Source organism: Oncorhynchus tshawytscha, linkage group LG09 (assembly GCF_018296145.1).
Source record: "Oncorhynchus tshawytscha isolate Ot180627B linkage group LG09, Otsh_v2.0, whole genome shotgun sequence".
NCBI lineage: Eukaryota > Metazoa > Chordata > Actinopteri > Salmoniformes > Salmonidae > Oncorhynchus > Oncorhynchus tshawytscha.
Genome location: NC_056437.1, coordinates 21,644,946 through 21,665,145, shown reverse-complemented (window position 1 = coordinate 21,665,145; position 20,200 = coordinate 21,644,946). Strand labels below are relative to the sequence as shown.

Below are 20,200 nucleotides of genomic sequence, written 5' to 3'. Positions count from 1 at the left end.
CAATATTAGAGCAATGCTAATTTCCTTCATCCAGGATTCAAACAGCCACACAGAGCTATAAGTCATAGCTCCCAAGTGAAAGCCTTTACAGTTATTTAATGTAAGTCTGGCTCTGGTGGCTGATGTAGAGTGTCTCTATCTGAATGACCTTGGCTCTCCTGCGCTACAGTGGTGTTCTCTCCCTCCCTCTCTCCCTCGCTCTCTCCCTCCCTCTCTCCCCATCTTCCTCTCTACCTGAGTTTGTGCATAGGAGGGAAAGATAAGGCTCTGTGATCAGACATAGTGATACAGTCCAGGAAATGTATCGTCAAGGCACAGCTTATACTAAAACAAATAACATTTTATTTGTCACATACTTTGTAAACAACAGGTGTAGAGTAGCAGTGTAAAATGCAAAGTTAAAGATCAAAATATATATATATATATATATAATATATAAGAGGTGACAAGAGGAATAAATACACAGTGAACAAGAATAACGAGTAAAAATAACATAGCTATATACAGAGAGTACCAGTACCAAGTCAGTGTGCAGGGGGGTAGAAGTAATTGAGGTAGCTATGTACATATCGGTAGGGTAAAAGTGACAGGATGTATGATAGACAGTAGCAGAAGTGGGTAGCCATTTGATGAGATATTTAGCAGTCGTTTTTAGCACACTTATGGCTTGGGGGTAGAAGCTGTTCAGGGTCCTGTTGGTTCCAGACTTGGTGCACTGGTACTGCTTGCCGTGCGGTAGCAGAAAGAAAGTCTATACCTTGGGAGTCTTTGATCATTTTTGGGGCTTTCCTCTGACACTGCCTCATATAGAGGTCCTGGATGACAGGGAGCTCGGCCCCAGTGATGTACTGGGCCACGCTCACCACACTCTGTAGTGCCTTGCGGTCGGGGAGCCTTGCAGTTACCGTATCAAGTGGTGATGCAACCTTCTGAGGGGGAAGAGGCGCTGTTGTGCCCTCTTCACAACTGTGTGGGTGTGTGTGGACCATGTTCAATTCTTAGTGATGTGGACACCGAGGAACTTGAAACTCTCCACCTGCTTAACTTCAGCCCCTCGATTTCCTGTAGTCCACGATCAGCTCCTTTGTCTTGCTGACGTTGAGGGAGAGGTTGTTGTCCTGGCACCACATTGCCAGGTCTCTGATATCCTCCATATAGGCTGCCTCATCATCACCGGTGATCAGTCCTACAACTGCCATGTCGTCTGAAAACCTGATGATGGAGTCGTGCGAGGCCACCCAGTCGAACCGGTAAATCACATTATATTATGTTCCATGCATTTTCTTTCTAGTCACACAAAAAAAACGCAACAACGCGCCTATGCAATGCCCTCATTCTGTCACTCAGAAACATATTCCAGCTATTGCCTGCAAGTTTAACATCTCTGCCAGTGTGTGTGCGTGTTAGGGCTAAACATAGGCTGACGTTACAAGAGTGATTCAGAAAATAGGGAGAGAGATTTTTAATTAGCTAGAGAAGAAGGGATTCACTTTTTCAATGCTACTTAAGGATACTATGGGTCTAGCTTTCACATTTTTAATTCTGGTACCGCTCTGCACACACAAACTTGGCAGCTAGAGAAGTCAAAGGACATTCAAAGTTCCTCCATAGAAAGCCGCTCCTTCTAGGTATGATTCTGTGGACCTAATACAGATAATGCATGTCATAACAAGATGCCCAGCGCCACAAGCCTCCTCCTCACCCTCTCTCGCTCTCTCCCCACCCACAAATGTTCAGTTGCATCTTGTGCTATAGACGACACTTGTCTGTCCATCATGCATGTAAACAACAAGCTTGCCTGTTCTATCCTCACTGATTGGTGAAGATAAATGTAAAAAAATTAATTAAAAAATGTTATTTTGTTGGTCGGAACAGTGGAACGGAACAAAACAAATTGTGGTTCTGTTCAGAACGAAACTATTGGAAAATAATGTTGGTTCCGACTCCTGCTAAGCACACCCCTGAGGAGCCCCTGTATTCATGGTCAGCATGGCTGATGTTGTTGCGTCGAGGCTGTACTCGAGGCTGTAATCTCTGCCAAAGATGATTCAACAAAGTACTGAGTAAAGTGTCTGAATACTTATGTAAATATATATATATTTTTTAAAAGAAGGTAAATATGCAAACACTTCTAAAAACCTGTTTTTGTCTTGTCATTATGGGTATTGTGTGTAGATAGATGAGGGGAAAACTATTTAATCCATTTTAGAATAAGGCTGAAATGTAACAAAATGTGGAAAAAGTCAAGGGGTCTGAATACTTTCCAAATACACTGTAGGTATTCCTTTTGTCAGTTTGTCCTTTTAATGGCACATGTTCAAAGTGGATGGCCCTTGATAATGTCTCTCACCTGAGCTAGCGAAGGGGCCACTGTCCTTTGCAGTCCATTATGTCTTTGTACATTTTCTTACCAGTACAGCAGCAGCATGAGAGAAGTTTGGACTGGATCTCTCTCCATGCTCACTCCACATGGACCCATGTTTCACTCCTGAGAGAAAAAGCATGAGAGAAAAGGCAGTTGATAGCTTCGACTGGATGCTGTGTACAGGTTGCTGGCTTGGACTCAGGTCTCACGGCAGAAATGGTGAAGGACCATACTGACCGTCATTTTCGTCATTTTCAGCTGGTCACCTTCGCCATAACGTTGAGAGAGGACAGCCCAGAACAACAGTTTAGTTTAGAATAACAACACACAGTTGAACCCCCCCAATTGGCTTACACTCCTCTACCATCTCGGCAATCTCACTGCAGGGTTGCAGGTCAGGCAGTCAGATGGCTAATCCTTAGGGAGAAATCCCGACCATCCAGCAGACCCAATCTGGTGAGATTTGTTATTGAAGCAAGACAAAAACAAAGAAAAGAAAACAACAGCAATACACATCTATCACTCAAGGTGGTGGAAAACTTAAATTAATTTGGAGTAATTGTCATTCATTACCAACATCTCTTTTTTCCCTTTACAGGCAGGCATGTGAAGAAAAAACATTTGCATATTTACCAAAGGGCCCCAAGGGACCGGTAATTCCCCCTTTGGACACATGACTCGCATCCCAAAAAAACAACAACACTGCCTGTTAAATCAAAAATAAACAAATTAGAATAACAAATCAAATAATCTCTTGATAAGTCCATAAGGAAATAATTGTATCCCATAAGGTAATGGTAAAATAGAACAGAGAAGCTCTCTCTCTCTGTCCTTCTCGTGGTCCGAATCACACATAGGATCATTGATTAATTATAAACTTCTTCCTAATTATTAGTTTTTACATAGCCCATTAAAAAAAAATGTGAGGGTGATCAGGCCTCATCAGGAAGTCAGGAAGTCAGAACAGAGGTCAGAGGTCAGCCAGCCCTATTGAGTGACTGTTTATTTTCCTGTACCTCAGACATTATTTAAAGATATTTCAAACAAAAAACTCAGCTCGCACAGAACTGGTTGGGGTATCCATTTTTTCACGCACTCAGTAATCCTCTTTCACACTGAAGCTAGTTGCCTGACAGTTCTCATTCACTTTGTACAGTCATCTTAATATCCACATTTCAATCTCTTAACATCCAAATTTCAATCAATCATTTTTTAAATCAAAATTCCAATGAGCTTAACAACCAAATTTCAGTCAATCATCTTATTTTACACATTTCAATCAGATTAACACGTCCTTTCCACACTCACAACCATACACAACTTTCACATCCACATTCACTTAGTAACAAACACAAACAAACACACTCGGTAATCTCCCTTTGTCACACCCTGATCTGTTTCACCTGTCCTTGTGCTTGTCTCCACCCCTCTGCAGGTGTCGCCCATCTTCCCAGTCATCCCCTGTGTATTTACACCTGTGTTCTCTGTCTGTTTGTTGCCAGCTCGTCTTGTTCGTTCAAGCTAACCAGCATTTTTCCTGTCAGCTCCTATCGTTCCCAGCCTCTCTTTCCTTGTCCTCCTGGTTCTTGACCTGCTATACACAGAGAAGTTATATTTGCATGATTTAGCATAATTAATTCATCTTTACCGTATTGTTTCATTCATGTGACCGACCAATGCTTCTTCTCTCTAAGCTGAGACCTTGAATCTGAGATATCTTTCGTTCTCAAAACAAGGTCTGGGCATCCTGCCAAATTGTCTGGGCATACTGCCTCACTGACAGTGAGGATTCGTTCAGTCAGCCACTAAGAAAAGCACAAACATTAAATTCCCATTACACCGGTTTCTACATCTGAATATAAAAATGGATTGTATCAAACAAAACTATGCTTCATTTTACAGTGAGGGAAAAAAGTATTTGATCCCCTGCTGATTTTGTACATTTGCCCACTGTCAAAAAAATGCAAATCAATTTATAACATTTTTGACATGCGTTTTTCTGGATTTTTTAAAGTAAATGTACTTACATTCAGTAATCTTGATTTGTCATCCTGAGGGTCCCAGAGATACAGTGAGGGTGAAAAGTATTTGATCCCCTGCTGATTTTGTACGTTTGCCCACTGTCAAAGAAATGATCAGTCTATAATTTGAATGGTAGGTTTACCTTCAGGGGTGAATGTATCAAACCAGTTGCCGTGATAAATGTTTTGTTGTTGTGTACTATCCTCAAACATGGTATTTTTGCTGTAATAGCTACTGTAAATTTGACACTGCAGTTAAACTAACAAAAATGTAAGGTTTCTGCCCATATAGGGCATGTCTATGTCCCGGAAAGTTGCCTGTTGTTTACAACGTCATTCTAGTCACATTATCGCATAATGAGCAACAACTGTCCCGGTTTAGGAACACCGATACTGTAGAGGTTTTAATTAATTTAATTAATTTAATTTAATTAAGCCTCTACTGATGCATGTAGGGAATATCTTCCATCAACATCTTCTAATTGAACTATGGTTGGCTGTGAGAGCAGACTAAAGGACGAGACATTACTGTAATTTAGCCACTTTTTGAGTTGTCCAACTCTGTCTTGCAAATCACCTTGTTAAAACTGCAACAGCAGTATGCCTACACTCGCTCTCTCCTTTAAGTAAATACAATATCCCTGCCTATCAATCAATCAACTCATCAATAAACTATTCAATCCAACAATCAAGTATACAGTTGATCACACTTGAAGCATCATATGGCTGAATAGTGTAAATAGTAATCATATTATGGGTTAACTTCTGATTGAGTGTTTGCTTGTTTTCATTCACACTAATTACATTTACATTTCAGCATGCTAACATTCACATGTAAATTAACATGAAGACCACTCCCAACAGATGCGTTAAAAAACCAGCAGGATATACAACAGGTATATTAACTAAATGGGCAATCTTTACTAAAGGGGTAGAAAAGGTTGATGTATTCCAGGCAAACATTGGGCCTAGGCTCTGATTGAGTTACAGTAACAGGGACTGCAGGGTAATCGGATCAGGAACAAAGTGATCCAGGCTGGCTGGAGTCCCTTATGGCTCCGCCAGTCAGTGTGCAGAGGGTGATGGAAGAAAACAAGGCAGGTTAGTTCAAGGTCAGTCTCACACCTTCAGTAATATACAGTACCCACTCGCTCACTTGGTGATGTTTGATAACGCCTCTGCCTAAACACCCTAACTTGTAATGCCTATGTACATCCTTTAACAACATATTGCAAGCATAAACTCAGATCTTCCACAATCTTCCACAGACACTCAAGCAAACAAGGTTTTGAAAGAGAACCTTTGACTGTTTATCTTCATCCTCAACATATTTTCCTGCAAACACTATTTGTTAATCAGTGGTACAGTAGATGTGGCTGCGGAGTGCTTAAAGCATTTCTTTCACATGACACACCAATTTACACGTGTGTCTGGGTAAGAATAATCTAATATTTATAAAATATTTATACAGTATTTTTATCTGGACACTTTCTATTTTTGATATTGCTACTATGTAAATATGCAAGTAACCATTTCACTGTACAGTTTACACCTTCTGTATCCTGTGCATGTGACAAATAAACATTGGTTTTATTTTATATAGTGTGTGTTTACCAGAGACGGTAATGTGAAGAACAACATTACCTGCCTCTAAGTCCGATTATGATATTGGCTAAGGACAAGATAAAGTCCATTTTAGCTGGAGTTTTTGCTTATTGTAGGCTACTACTTTCACCACTTTTAGTCATGAAATCTTTGGTTGTTTACTATACTACCTTACTCACGTGTGAATCATTAAAGAGAGGGATAGTGCTAAAGAGGGTGTAAACGATCCTGAATAGGTGTAGACAAAGAAAAGCTCTCTGGTAGGTGTACCAAAAAATTAAAGGACCATTTTCTCAAAAGTGGGTTTATACGATTATCAACTTTAAAAGCAGAATTACTTTCCCATTGTTCCTCAACTGTAGTGTATGATATAACATTTTCTAGCTCTGAGTCTCTACTTTAATCTAATGTAAATAAGACAATTTCAAATGTTGCTACGTAAGACCAAATCGAGGCAGTCGGTCAAATATTGGCTGTTCTTTCTCTTTTCCCACCAACAAACTTTGCTCTGAATAAACTGGTTTTAATTGGGCCTTCAAGTGAATCACCTGAAATCAATATGTACAGTGCCTTGCGAAAGTATTCGGCCCCCTTGATCTTTGCAACCTTTTGCCACATTTCAGGCTTCAAACATAAAGATATAAAACTGTATTTTTTTGTGAAGAATCAACAACAAGTGGGACACAATCATGAAGTGGAATGACATTTATTGGAAATTTCAAAAAAATTTAACAAATCAAAAACTGAAAAATTGGGCGTGCAAAATTATTCAGCCCCTTTACTTTCAGTGCAGCAAACTCTCTCCATAAGTTCAGTGAGGATCTCTGAATGATCCAATGTTGACCTAAATGACTAATGATGATAAATACAATCCACCTGTGTGTAATCAAGTCTCCGTATAAATGCACCTGCACTGTGATAGTCTCAGAGGTCCGTTAAAAGCGCAGAGAGCATCATGAAGAACAAGGAACACACCAGGCAGGTCCGAGATACTGTTGTGAAGAAGTTTAAAGCCGGATTTGGATACAAAAAGATTTCCCAAGCTTTAAACATCCCAAGGAGCACTGTGCAAGCGATAATATTGAAATGGAAGGAGTATCAGACCACTGCAAATCTACCAAGACCTGGCCGTCCCTCTAAACTTTCAGCTCATACAAGGAGAAGACTGATCAGAGATGCAGCCAAGGGGCCCATGATCACTCTGGATGAACTGCAGAGATCTACAGCTGAGGTGGGAGACTCTGTCCATAGGACAACAATCAGTCGTATATTGCACAAATCTGGCCTTTATGGAAGAGTGGCAAGAAGAAAGCCATTTCTTAAAGATATCCATAAAAACTGTTGTTTAAAGTTTGCCACAAGCCACCTGGGAGACACACCAAACATGTGGAAGAAGGTGCTCTGGTCAGATGAAACTAAAATTGAACTTTTTGGCAACAATGCAAAACGTTATGTTTGGCGTAAAAGCAACACAGCGCATCACCCTGAACACAACATCCCCACTGTCAAACATGGTGGTGGCAGCATCATGGTTTGGGCCTGCTTTTCTTCAGCAGGGACAGGGAAGATGGTTAAAATTGATGGGAAGATGGATGGAGCCAAATACAGGACCATTCTGGAAGAAAACCTGATGGAGTCTGCAAAAGACCTGAGACTGGGACGGAGATTTGTCTTCCAACAAGACAATGATACAAAACATAAAGCAAAATCTACAATGGAATGGTTCAAAAATAAACATATCCAGGTGTTAGAATGGCCAAGTCAAAGTCCAGACCTGAATCCAATTGAGAATCTGTGGAAAGAACTGAAAACTGCTGTTCACAAATGCTCTCCATCCAACCTCACTGAGCTCGAGCTGTTTTGCAAGGAGGAATGGGAAAAAACTGCAGTCTCTCGATGTGCAAAACTGATAGAGACATACATACCCCAAGTGACTTACAGCTGTAATCGCAGCAAAAGGTGGCGCTACAAAGTATTAACTTAAGGGGGCTGAATAATTTTGCACGCCCAATTTTTCAGTTTTTGATTTATTAAAAAAGTTTGAAATATCCAATAAATGTCGTTCCACTTCATGATTGTGTCCCACTTGTTGTTGATTCTTCACAAAAAATACAGTTTTATATCTTTATGTTTGAAGCCTGAAATGTGGCAAAAGGTCGCAAAGTTCAAGGGGGCCGAATACTTTCGCAAGGCACTGTACATGAATGCCATGTTTGACCCATAATTTGCATTTGATTAGAACCGTCCATTAATAATCTTACTCTATTGTACCTCATGCTGTCAAAGTTCAGAGTTTATAGGGCTATAATGCTGTCAGAATTTCACCATAGTCAAGCTAACAATGACAGGATCATCTGTAGGCTGACTCACAAGGGTTTACTGCTGCATCATTCATCACCACAAACTGCTGTGTCATTATTGCTCGTGACACCCATTAAGTCATGCTTAGGGGCTGCATAAAGTAATGCTTAAGAAGAACATCACTTGATGACATATGAATTGTTTCCTATTCAAGCTGAAGGGTCTATTTGACTCTTTGAGTGATTTTTTTCTACCAAGAGAAACTTCTTTGAGAAGAGGAAGATTGTTAAACCCTCTGTCCCCAATATTGACTCAGCTCATACAAATCAGCTCTATAACTTGTAGCCTAATTGCTTTGAGAGACTAGTCAAGGATCATATCAACTCTACCTTACCTGACACCCTAGATCCAATACAATTTGCTTACCGCCCCAATAGATCGACAGACAATGCATTCGCCATTGCACACTGCCCTATCCCATCTGCACAAGAGTAATACCTTTCCAAGAAATCTGTTAATTGACTATAGCTCAGCATTCAACACCATAGTACCCTCCAAGCTCATCATTAAGCTCAAGGCCCTGGGTCTGAACCCCACCCTGTGCAACGGAGTCCTGGACTTCCTAACGGGTTGCCCCCAGGTGGTGAAGGTAGGAAACAACACCTCCACTTTGCTGATCATCAACACTGGAGCCCGACAAGGATGCGTGCTCAGCCCCCTCCTATACTCCCTGTTCTCCTATGACTGCGTGGCCATGCACGCCTCCAACTCAATCATCAAGTTTGCAGACGACACAATAGTAGTAGGCTTGATTACCAACAATGACGAGACAGCCTACAGGGAGGAGGTGAGGGCCCTGGGAGTGTGGTGCCAGGAAAATAACCTCTCACCCAATGTAACCAAAACAAAGGAGCTGATACAGAGGGAGCACGGCCCTATCCACATCGACGGGACCGAAGTGGAGCAGGTGAAAAGCTTCAAGTTCCACAAAGTACACATCTCTGACGACCTGAAATGGTCCACCCACACAGACAGTGTGATGAAGAAGGCGCAACACAGCCTCTTCAACCTCAGGAGGCTGAAGAAATTTGTCTTGGCACCTAAAACCCTCACATACTTATACAGGTGCACAACTGAGAGCATCCTGTCGGGTTGTATCACCGCCTGGTACGGTAACTGCACCACCCGCAACCGCAGGGCTCTCCAGAGGGAGGTGCAGTCTGCCCAACGCACCGGGGGCAAACTACATGCCCTCTAGGACACCTACAGCACCCGATGTCACAGGAAGGCCAAAAAGATAATCAAGGACAACAACCACCTGAGCCACTGCCTGTTCACCCCGCTATCATCCAGAAGGTTCCACCATCATTTGCAAATAAATTCATTAAAAATCCTACAATGTGATTTTCTGGATTTTTTTTCTCATTTTGTCTGTCATAGTTTAAGTGTACCTATGATGAAAATGTCAGGCCTCTCTCATCTTTTTAAGTGGGAGAACTTGCACAATTGGTGGCTGACTAAATACTTTTTTGCCCCACTGTATGTGGTAGTGGTGGAGTAGGGGCCTGAGGGCACACGGTGTGTTGTGAAATCTGTTAATGTATTGTAATTTTTTTAAATGGTAAAAACTGCCTTAATTTTGCTGGACCCCAGGAAGAGTAGCTGCTGCTTTGGCAGGAACTAATGGGGATCCATAATAAATACAAATGTACAAATACCCCCACACCCTTCACCCCTACCTACATGTACAAATTACCGCAGTTAACCTGTACCCCCGCACACTGACTCGGTACCGATACCCCCTGTATATAGCCTCATTATTGTTATTTTATTCACTTTTTATTATATTTTACTTTAGTTTATTTGGTAAATATTTTCTTAACTCTTATTGAACGGCACTGTTGGTTAAGGGCTTGTAAGTAAGCATTTCAAGGTAAGGTCTACACTTGTATGCGGCGCATGTGACAAATAAAGTTTTATTTGATTTTTATTCAGAAGAGCATCGTTCAACTGGGAAGCAATCTGAAAAAACTCCAGAAAAACCTCAAGGCCCTATGTTACATCATCTGTTTTTCAACTTGTGTCATGTCGCCTTCTTTTGCATACTGCATCAGATGTTCTTGGTGAGGATATTTTTCTCCTGACTGGCTGACAGGTGCAGAACTCCACATGAAAAACCTCTCCTAAGAAGACACGGTGAACCTATGTTACTCTCACTTCATGAACATGTTAGCTTATTCTGAGTAGTCTTGGAGGCAAAGCAAGTGAATTTTTGTGCAGTTGACTGACTGTATCTATGAGATGTACAGCTAATGCTCATGCAAAACTTCCTGAAGAGTCTGTATTCTCATGGCTCGGCATGAGAATTCCTACAGAAGCTTACATTACACATTTATGTCATTAAACTGGCTGCCTGTGTGATTTAATGACAGTTTGACAGTATAGACATAAACAACAACAATTAAAAATGTTTCTTTGGTTATGAAAAGCAGAAAGTTGTCTCTATCTAAAAAGTTTTGCGATGCTGACAGCACCCTCAAGATGTTTAATTATGAGCGCTGTGACAACCTACCCGGTGAGAAATAGTCCCACTCTCCCATACTAAAGTAAAGACTGAATGGGCAAGAAAAATAAGCACATCTCCTTGCTGATGATTGTTTGGTTTAGAGAATTGAGCTCTGGATTTCATTCTCAGTGCATATCTGAGTCATTAAAGGGGCTCTTTGATGTGCTGTGTACATACTGTATCATTAGTTTGTCTTAGAAAGACAGTTATTGTTCAGGTTGGACAAGAAATTATCATTTCAAAGTAGAACACCTATTTAAATAAAGTCCAAAATATATACAATTGTATCCAAACATCATTGTGCCTCATTCCTCTCAAGGCAAATCAAGAGCATACATAAGCTGGTTGTTTAGCATATGTCACGTTGATTACAAACATGGACTGTTTGTAGTTAATAGGCTGTTGTCCCAAACCACCTTACTCTGTGTTGAGATGTATAAGTACGGAGGTATAAGGTTTCTCTTCGCACTTAGCGAACAAATAACTTGATAATAACTACAGGTGAAACCCCTTGTCACCCCAAAATGTTATTGTTTGGTGAAATTAGGCAGAAGTAGTAGGAAAAGTAACAGGAAAAGAACACCCTGGCATTCTTCCTTGGCAATGTTAGAGCAAGACATCCTGTGGGTTAACTGTTTAAAGTGGTGATTAAACTGGTGATGATCACAAGATTCACCCAAGCAACAACCGTGAGTTAGAATTCTGTGTGTAAAGCGAGACAATAGTAATGGAAATTATACTGTAGATTTTCATTATGCTTATTTAAGGAATGTTAATTATGCTGCTTAATGGTATCATAAATCTGAGGAACATTTGTTCAACACAAACAAATCAGAATCTAAATTAAATTCATTGGTGTCTAGCCCACCGCAATATCATGATTATTGCCCCATAGATATGCAAAAGTGAATTCGGGAAATCTAATTGGAATGATCAATTCAGATGATCTGCTCTCAGGTTATTAATGGTTTAATCCAGACTGAGGGAAAACAAAGACCAAAGCAAATAAAAGTCCAAAATACAAAAGTCTCTTAAATCTTCTCAAATAAAACCACTTTCACTTTTTCTCTCTCACTTTTGTTGTAAACAAAAAGCTGATTCAGTATTGGATATCAGGATTATGTTACAACACAAAAGTTGTAGTAGTTTTGCCAGTCAACAAATTACTTCAAACAGGGCAGTATTTGGTCAGCCGTGCCACTTCTATGACAATGTTATGATTTTGACAATGTTAAGAGATTTTCTTGAATTGTGATTCAGACTGTGTATATACATATATGATAAATATTACTCACTACAAGGGTACTGGCAGACCAATTCAAGATAAGTTTTGTCACATGCTCTGCCATGGGATAAGCCTTGGGGGTGTGTTACTTGGATAATGGACCAGGTTTCATTCGGATCACATGCACGCTGACAGATAAGTGTACACTCTGGAATTGAGGGTCCTCCAGTCAATTACAGAAGAAATCAATATTGCCAATAGAATCGGCCATGAACCTGTTGCAATGCAGGTCCCGTTGATGAGATTTTGGGGGACTTCTTTCTGCTCTGCTAGTTTTACAGATTGCGTTTTTCATGGAGGGAAAATCTGTTCTAGTTTGTTTGTTTAACAGCTGATTTTTTTACTGGTTTTAACAAAATCTCATCAAATAGGTATTTTACAGGAATTTCTTCAACCTCCATCAATGAGCTATTTACCAAAACAACAGAGGTGTAAAGAAATTGAATTGAGTCCACGTTGATTTATTTCTCTAATAGATATAGGCCATTCTTATTCACATCAGAGCATTTGTTGGTAACAACTGACATAAATCTTTGTCATCGGCTATGGGTGCGTGTGTGTGCTGAATAGTTAAATGACAAACTTACAACCAATAGATTTGACCTAATAATTCCTATTAGTTTGTTGTGTGTTGTATATGATCTTATGTAATAAATGGGACATCTTAATCCATTTTCAAACTTCTTTAACCTACAACAAGAAATCTTTTCCCCTGTGATAACTAGCATTTCCAGTACGAGCCACAGTGCATTTCAAACACTCAGTACAGAAGTTGGGTAGGTTGATAGCTTTAGGCAAAAGACATGAACAAACAAAATGATTTCAAGCCATCAAATCCGATCCCTCATCTAGTGGTTGACTAAGAACATTTGTACTTAATCTGCCCTGCCAAGGCATAAAGATGAGGCTGAAATCCCTTAATGGAGGTTTTCTCCCAGCACAGAATGTTTTATATCTAATATGTTCACTCTGAAACAGCCATAAGCAAACCAAATGAATAAGTAGCACTAGAGGTTATTTTAAATGGGGTTATTTCTGTTGTTTTAACACGACTCTACATAATTTCACTGTGACCTCTATCACACTATTGAAGTTCTGACACTATTAAAATTGATACTGACAAGTTTTAGGGGATCTAAGTTCATTGGTTTACTCTTACAAAGAGGGACAGAGTGTTATGTTTCACCTGTGTGTAGTACAAGCAAGGAAATAAATGAAAATAGCAGAAAGTGGTTATATCGACAGATTCTTTCACGTCTTGGTCTCTAACTATGGTCTGAGACCATTAAAGATTTTACATGAACAAAAGATGAACCCATGCTGGCTGATGGATAAAAGTATTCTAGACGTCAAATGCTGTATAGATGTCTGACCTTCTAGTACTGCCCCCGTGCACAAGGGTTTGTATGCTGTTGAGGGGCACCTTTTCTGGTTTGCCCTAAACCTACTCCCTCCCTCACACATAGACACACACAAACATACAGACACAAAAAAGCTCATGCAGTGTGGTGCCCACACAGTGAATAAACAACAGGTTTTCAGCATATTTTATCCTAGCAGGGCAGCTGTGACATTGAGAATCAATACATATTTAAAGGTGATGCACTCACTCACCAAACATGCAATGATGCCTTTGTAAACAAGACACGTACTGTGCAGTGTGGGGGCATTTTGGATGTGATTATCAAACCATGGCTTTCTCAGGGCATTGTGTTAGAAAAATCATTAAAGCTGAGCCTGTCTTTCTGGGTTTGAGAGGATGACTCAGGGTCTGAACCATCACATCCATTGTACTGTGGATCGGTTTGGAATGAGAGGTGCCTGTTATTCAACTTTCATAAAGCCTGCTGCTGTCAGAGCCCAGGCAGTGCTCAGACAGAGGCTCAGGGAGGGGCCCAGGTGCAGCAGAGGGAGACAATCCCCCAGCATCCAGAGAGGAATAGACCTGTCAGCCAAACCAGCACTAAAACAGCCCAGAGAAACCATTCAGAGCCCTCACCACAGGATTCTCATTCAACTATGTGAAGAATCCTGACACACAGCCAACAAACAAGCAGTACATAAAAATAAATACACACGCACACATACACTGAAATTGTGAATAATTCTAGTTTCATCTACAGACTTCAGTGATATGCTTCATTGAGTGATGTTTAATTGAAATCACATATTGAAGAACTCCATAAGGAAATTATACGTCGTCAGACTGACATGAGGAAGAGGAGGCAGTAAAGTGCATGAACGTTAGAACGCGCTGTCCTTGGTGCTGGAATCGTATTACGGCGCGCAGCTTTGACCTTCCTACCACAGTAGCTATCGTCCAAAAAAGTCAAACTGAAGATCACCTGTTGTTCCTCGGGATCAGCTCTTGCACATTTCAAGTAAAAACATATATATGTATGTATATATGTATATATGTATATATGTATATATGTATATATGTATATATATATATATATATATATATATATATATATATATATATATATATATATATATATATATATATATATATGTATTACCATAGACTATAATAGTTTTTCTCTATCTCTACGTCCATCTATTCATTTACCATTACGTGCCCTAGTACAATATACAGTGACCATCATGTTCAAGCATCACTAAATAGTAAAAAGTGTCAGTCATCAATGTCAACCTTGAGAGACACGTTTTCTGTTCAATAAGATAATATATAAAGTCTACCGTGAAAGGGGAGGTGGATGGGGTTGTCATCACTAGAAACCGTGGGGAGCTTGGATTGAGCGAACCCAAATGAGACAACAGTGTGCAGAGCAGACTGCTCAAGGATCAACCTACACACGGAGTGTTTCTCCATCAGAATAAAGAGACAGTGGGTCGACCAGGAAATCCACTTACTATTGATCCTTGTTTTTAGTTTTGCTGTTATTTAGTTGTTAGGCTATACATTTTTTTGTCTATTTTTGCCGCCCAAATAAAACAACGTGTTAATTTCACTGAGAACCTTACGGATGAAAATCTGTTCAATAAGCTACTGGTTGCAGCTGTTTTTGGCTAATGGTTATTTACAGTTGTATCGACTGGTCTCAAGAAGTGAAGATAAAGGAACAGGAGAGGAACGTGTGAGGAAACGGAAGGCATTAGCCTACCTTGATCTATGATTTAACACAAAAATATGTGCATGCTAGCTAATCCTATCAAACACGAAATAGAAGTCTTTAGTCTCACAATTATGTAATGGCGTGCATTTTAAAGCGGGTGCATACTTCATCTGCGCTCGACTCGGATTTGTAATTCACAAGTTGTGTTTTTATGTATAGTTTTTTCGTATCATTATTTTATTGCCAGATATGCGGAATATAATATGTGGTTTCAAATTGGAGGTTTTGGTGTAACACAGATATTCGCTATGCTTAGGTGGATCATTATTTGAGACAATAACATAGATATAATTACACCTGATAATAAAGTTTCAGCACTATATGTAGCACTTATATCCTTTGGTGATTGTATTGCAGAGTTGGCGTGACATATATACACAAGAATTATTGTTGTCCAGCCAGCCATTACATGCATGAAGCCAAAGGCAGAGACACCTGCCACTTTGTCCGGGACTACACGTGCTTCGATTCCGCTACTGTTTTCTCAACAGGCTACACCAAAAAACAGAAAATATCAAGTGACATAACCTGAACAGATTTTTGTTCTCCAAAGTGGACTATAGTAAAGTTTTGTTCAGCAAACAGTGAGCTATAGCCTATGAAGATCGCGACACAGATTTTCCCTCGCAGAAATGCCAGTGCGAATGCCAGTGCGAACCACCAGGTTGATGTACAGGGGAATTTGCACTATTCCAGATATCCTGTCATACCGGGCCCCCATTAACCTGCCTGAGGATGAGGTGGAAGGTGAGTCATGATTGTTATATCTACAGATGTAGGATCTTAATTTGATCACGCTTTTGTTGTTGAGAATTTTCCTGCACAGCAGGAAATACAAACCTATAGTGTATTTGAGGCTTAAAAATGCTTATGAAGTTTGTAAATTCCACTTTGAAATTTCAGACATGACTTGCACTTGTAAAAAAAATGATCAACCCCTTCAAAAATGTCCATTATTGTATCAACAAAAAATGTATCAACCCCTAAAAACATGTCCATTAACTATAATAATTTATATTGCTGTTGCTGCTGTAGGAAACTGTCTCAAATTAAAATCTTACATTGTATTGTTTCATGTCTTGCCTAAATCCATTCTGCATATGGCGGATCGATCCAGCCAGGGTAAGAGAATGACCTTAGACTTGACCATAAAATGAGTCACATAAAATGAGTCAGCAAGTTGGAGAGCGCCTCACAGGGGCTAAATGTTTGACATCAGAATGGTCTCAAGCAAGAGCAGCAATTACAACGTAAATGTACTCACATTTTTGGGCCTGCCGTAATATTCTCTATTTTGGTGATAAAGCCAGAGAAGCCGGTGTTTGAAGGATATATTGGCACGGGTGTTGTTAGGTCCGAGATGAATTTGAATGCCAGCAAACCGTGCCAATATTTCCTCCAAACACCGGCTTCGAGGGAATTATACCTTTCATACAATGGGTTACCAACATATTTAAATAATGATTGACATATTTTCATTAAAAGCTTAATTTTGATGTATTTATTCATACAATTTCATCTTTCCACAAGATAAAGTCCCGACACAAATCTAGGGTTGCTAGAGATGCGACAGTCATTCAGTCTATTTGTTCAGTATCTATGGATGTGACCCAGTCGTTAGTTCTAAATGTTCCATTGCCATACTGGCTGGCAACGTTCTTATCCCTTGCTTGCTAGCTAGCCAACTATAATAACAACAAACTAGCCGCATTTGCATTTGTTTAAGCTGTATTCTAGTGACATTTATTTGGATACCTCCATAACAATGAGCTAATTTCAAGGCCTACCTTCAAATTCAGTGCCTCTGCTTGACATCATGGGAAAATCAAAAGAAATCAGCTAAGACCTCAGAAAAAAATGTAGACCTCCACAGGTCTGGTTCATCATTGGGAGCAATTTCCAAACGCCTGAAGGTATCACGTTCATCTGTACAAACAATAGTACGCAAGTAAAAACACCATGGGACCACACAGCGTCATACCGCTCAGGAAGAAGATGCGTTCTGTCTCCTAGAGATGAACGCACTTTGGTGCAAAAAGTGCAAATCAATCCCAGAACAACAGCAAAGGACCTTGTGAAGATGCTGGAGGAAACAGGTACAAAAGTATCTATATCCACAGTAAAACGAATGCTGTTCATCGACTACAGCTCGGCATTCAACACCATAGTACCCTCCAAGCTCGTCATCAAGCTCGAGACCCTGGGTCTCGACCCCGCCCTGTGCAACTGGGTACTGGACTTCCTGACGGGCCGCCCCCAGGTGGTGAGGGTAGGCTACAACATCTCCTCCCCGCTGATCCTCAACACTGGGGCCCCACAAGGGTGCGTTCTGAGCCCTCTCCTGTACTCCCTGTTCATCCCACGACTGCGTGGCCACGCACGCCTCCAACTCAATCATCAAGTTTGCGGACGACACAACAGTGGTAGGCTTGATTACCAACAACGACGAGACGGCCTACAGGGAGGAGGTGAGGGCCCTCGGAGTGTGGTGTCAGGAAAATAACCTCACACTCAACGTCAACAAAACTAAGGAGATGATTGTGGACTTCAGGAAACAGCAGAGGGAACACCCCCATCCACATCGATGGAACAGTAGTGGAGAGGGTAGCAAGTTTTAAGTTCCTCGGCATACACATCACAGACAAACTGAATTGGTCCACTCACACAGACAGCATCGTGAGGAAGGCGCAGCAGCGCCTCTTCAACCTCAGGAGGCTGAAGAAATTCGGCTTGTCACCAAAAGCACTCACAAACTTCTACAGATGCACAATCGAGAGCATCCTGGTGGGCTGTATCACCGCCTGGTATGGCAACTGCACTGCCCTCAACCGTAAGGCTCTCCAGAGGGTAGTGAGGTCTGCACAACGCATCACCGGGGGCAAACTACCTGCCCTCCAGGACACCTACACCACCCGATGCTACAGGAAGGCCATAAAGATCATCAAGGACATCAACCACCCGAGCCACTGCCTGTTCACCCCGCTGTCATCCAGAAGGCGAGGTCAGTACAGGTGCATCAAAGCTGGGACCGAGAGACTGAAAAACAGCTTCTATCTCAAGGCCATCAGACTGTTAAACAGCCACCACTAACATTGAGTGGCTACTGCCAACACACTGTCAATGACACTGACTCTACTCCAGCCACTTTAATAATGGGAATTGATGGGAAATGATGTAAATATATCACTAGCCACTTTAAACAATGCTACCTTATATAATGTTACTTACCCTACATTATTCATCTCATATGCATACGTAGATACTCTACTCTATATCATCGACTGCATCCTTATGTAATACATGTATCACTAGCCACTTTAACTATGCCACTTGGTTTACATACTCATCTCATATGTATATACTGTACTCGATATCATCTACTGTATCTTGCCTATGCTGCTCTGTACCATCACTCATTCATATATCCTTATGTACATATTCTTTATCCCCTTACACTGTGTATAAGACAGTAGTTTTTTTGGAATTGTTAGTTAGATTACTTGTTCGTTATTACTGCATTGTCGGAACTAGAAGCACAAGCATTTCGCTACACTCGCATTAACATCTGCTAACCATCAAATCAAATCATCAAATCAAATCAAATTTTATTTGTCACATACACATGGTTAGCAGATGTTAATGCGAGTGTAGCGAAATGCTTGTGCTTCTAGTTCCGACAATGCAGTAATAACGAGCAAGTAATCTAACTAACAATTCCAAAAAAAAAAAAAACTACTGTCTTATACACAGTGTAAGGGGATAAAGAATATGTACATAAGGATATATGAATGAGTGATGGTACAGAGCAGCATAGGCAAGATACAGTAGATGATATCGAGTACAGTATATACATATGAGATAAGTATGTAAACCAAGTGGCATAGTTAAAGTGGCTAGTGATACATGTATTACATAAGGATGCAGTCGATGATATAGAGTACAGTATCAACGTATGCATATGAGATGAACAATGTAGGGTAAGTAACATTATATAAGGTAGCATTGTTTAAAGTGGCTAGTGATATATTTACATAATTTCCCATCAATTCCCATGATTAAAGTGGCTGGAGTAGAGTCAGTGTCATTGACAGTATGTTGGCAGTAGCCACTCAATGTTAGTGGTGGCTGTTTAACAGTCTGATGGCCTTGAGATAGAAGCTGTTTTTCAGTCTCTCGGTCCCAGCTTTGATGCACCTGTACTGACCTCGCCTTCTGGATGACAGCGGGGTGAACAGGCAGTGGCTCGGTGGTTGATGTCCTTGATGATCTTTATGGCCTTCCTGTAGCATCGGGTGGTGTAGGTGTCCTGGAGGGCAGGTAGTTTGCCCCCGGTGATGCGTTGTGCAGACCTCACTACCCTCTGGAGAGCCTTACGGTTGAGGGCGGTGCAGTTGCCATACCAGGCGGTGATACAGCCCGCCAGGATGCTCTCGATTGTGCATCTGTAGAAGTTTGTGAGTGCTTTTGGTGACAAGCCGAATTTCTTCAGCCTCCTGAGGTTGAAGAGGCGCTGCTGCGCCTTCCTCACGATGCTGTCTGTGTGAGTGGACCAATTCAGTTTGTCTGTGATGTGTATGCCGAGGAACTTAAAACTTGCTACCCTCTCCACTACTGTTCCATCGATGTGGATGGGGGTGTTCCCTCTGCTGTTTCCTGAAGTCCACAATCATCTCCTTAGTTTTGTTGACGTTGAGTGTGAGGTTATTTTCCTGACACCACACTCCGAGGGCCCTCACCTCCTCCCTGTAGGCCGTAGTCGTTGTTGGTAATCAAGCCTACCACTGTTGTGTCGTCCGCAAACTTGATGATTGAGTTGGAGGCGTGCATGGCCACGCAGTCGTGGGTGAACAGGGAGTACAGGAGGGGGCTCAGAACGCACCCTTGTGGGGCCCCAGTGTTGAGGATCAGCGGGAAGGA

At 41.0% G+C, this 20,200-nt stretch overlaps 1 protein-coding gene across 1 annotated transcript in view; it reads left to right on the top strand.

Annotated features, from left to right (window-relative positions):
* The first annotated feature begins 15,034 nt into the window (after positions 1 to 15,034).
* LOC112259322 (calcium-binding protein 7-like) overlaps positions 15,035 to 20,200 on the top strand; it is a 32,685-nt gene continuing 27,519 nt past the window's right edge. Inside the window, exon 1 of the mRNA XM_024434036.1 lies at positions 15,035 to 16,030. Within this exon, the coding sequence (XP_024289804.1) occupies positions 15,916 to 16,030 (115 nt within the window). The 5' untranslated portion in view covers positions 15,035 to 15,915. The remainder of the gene's footprint in view (positions 16,031 to 20,200) is intronic.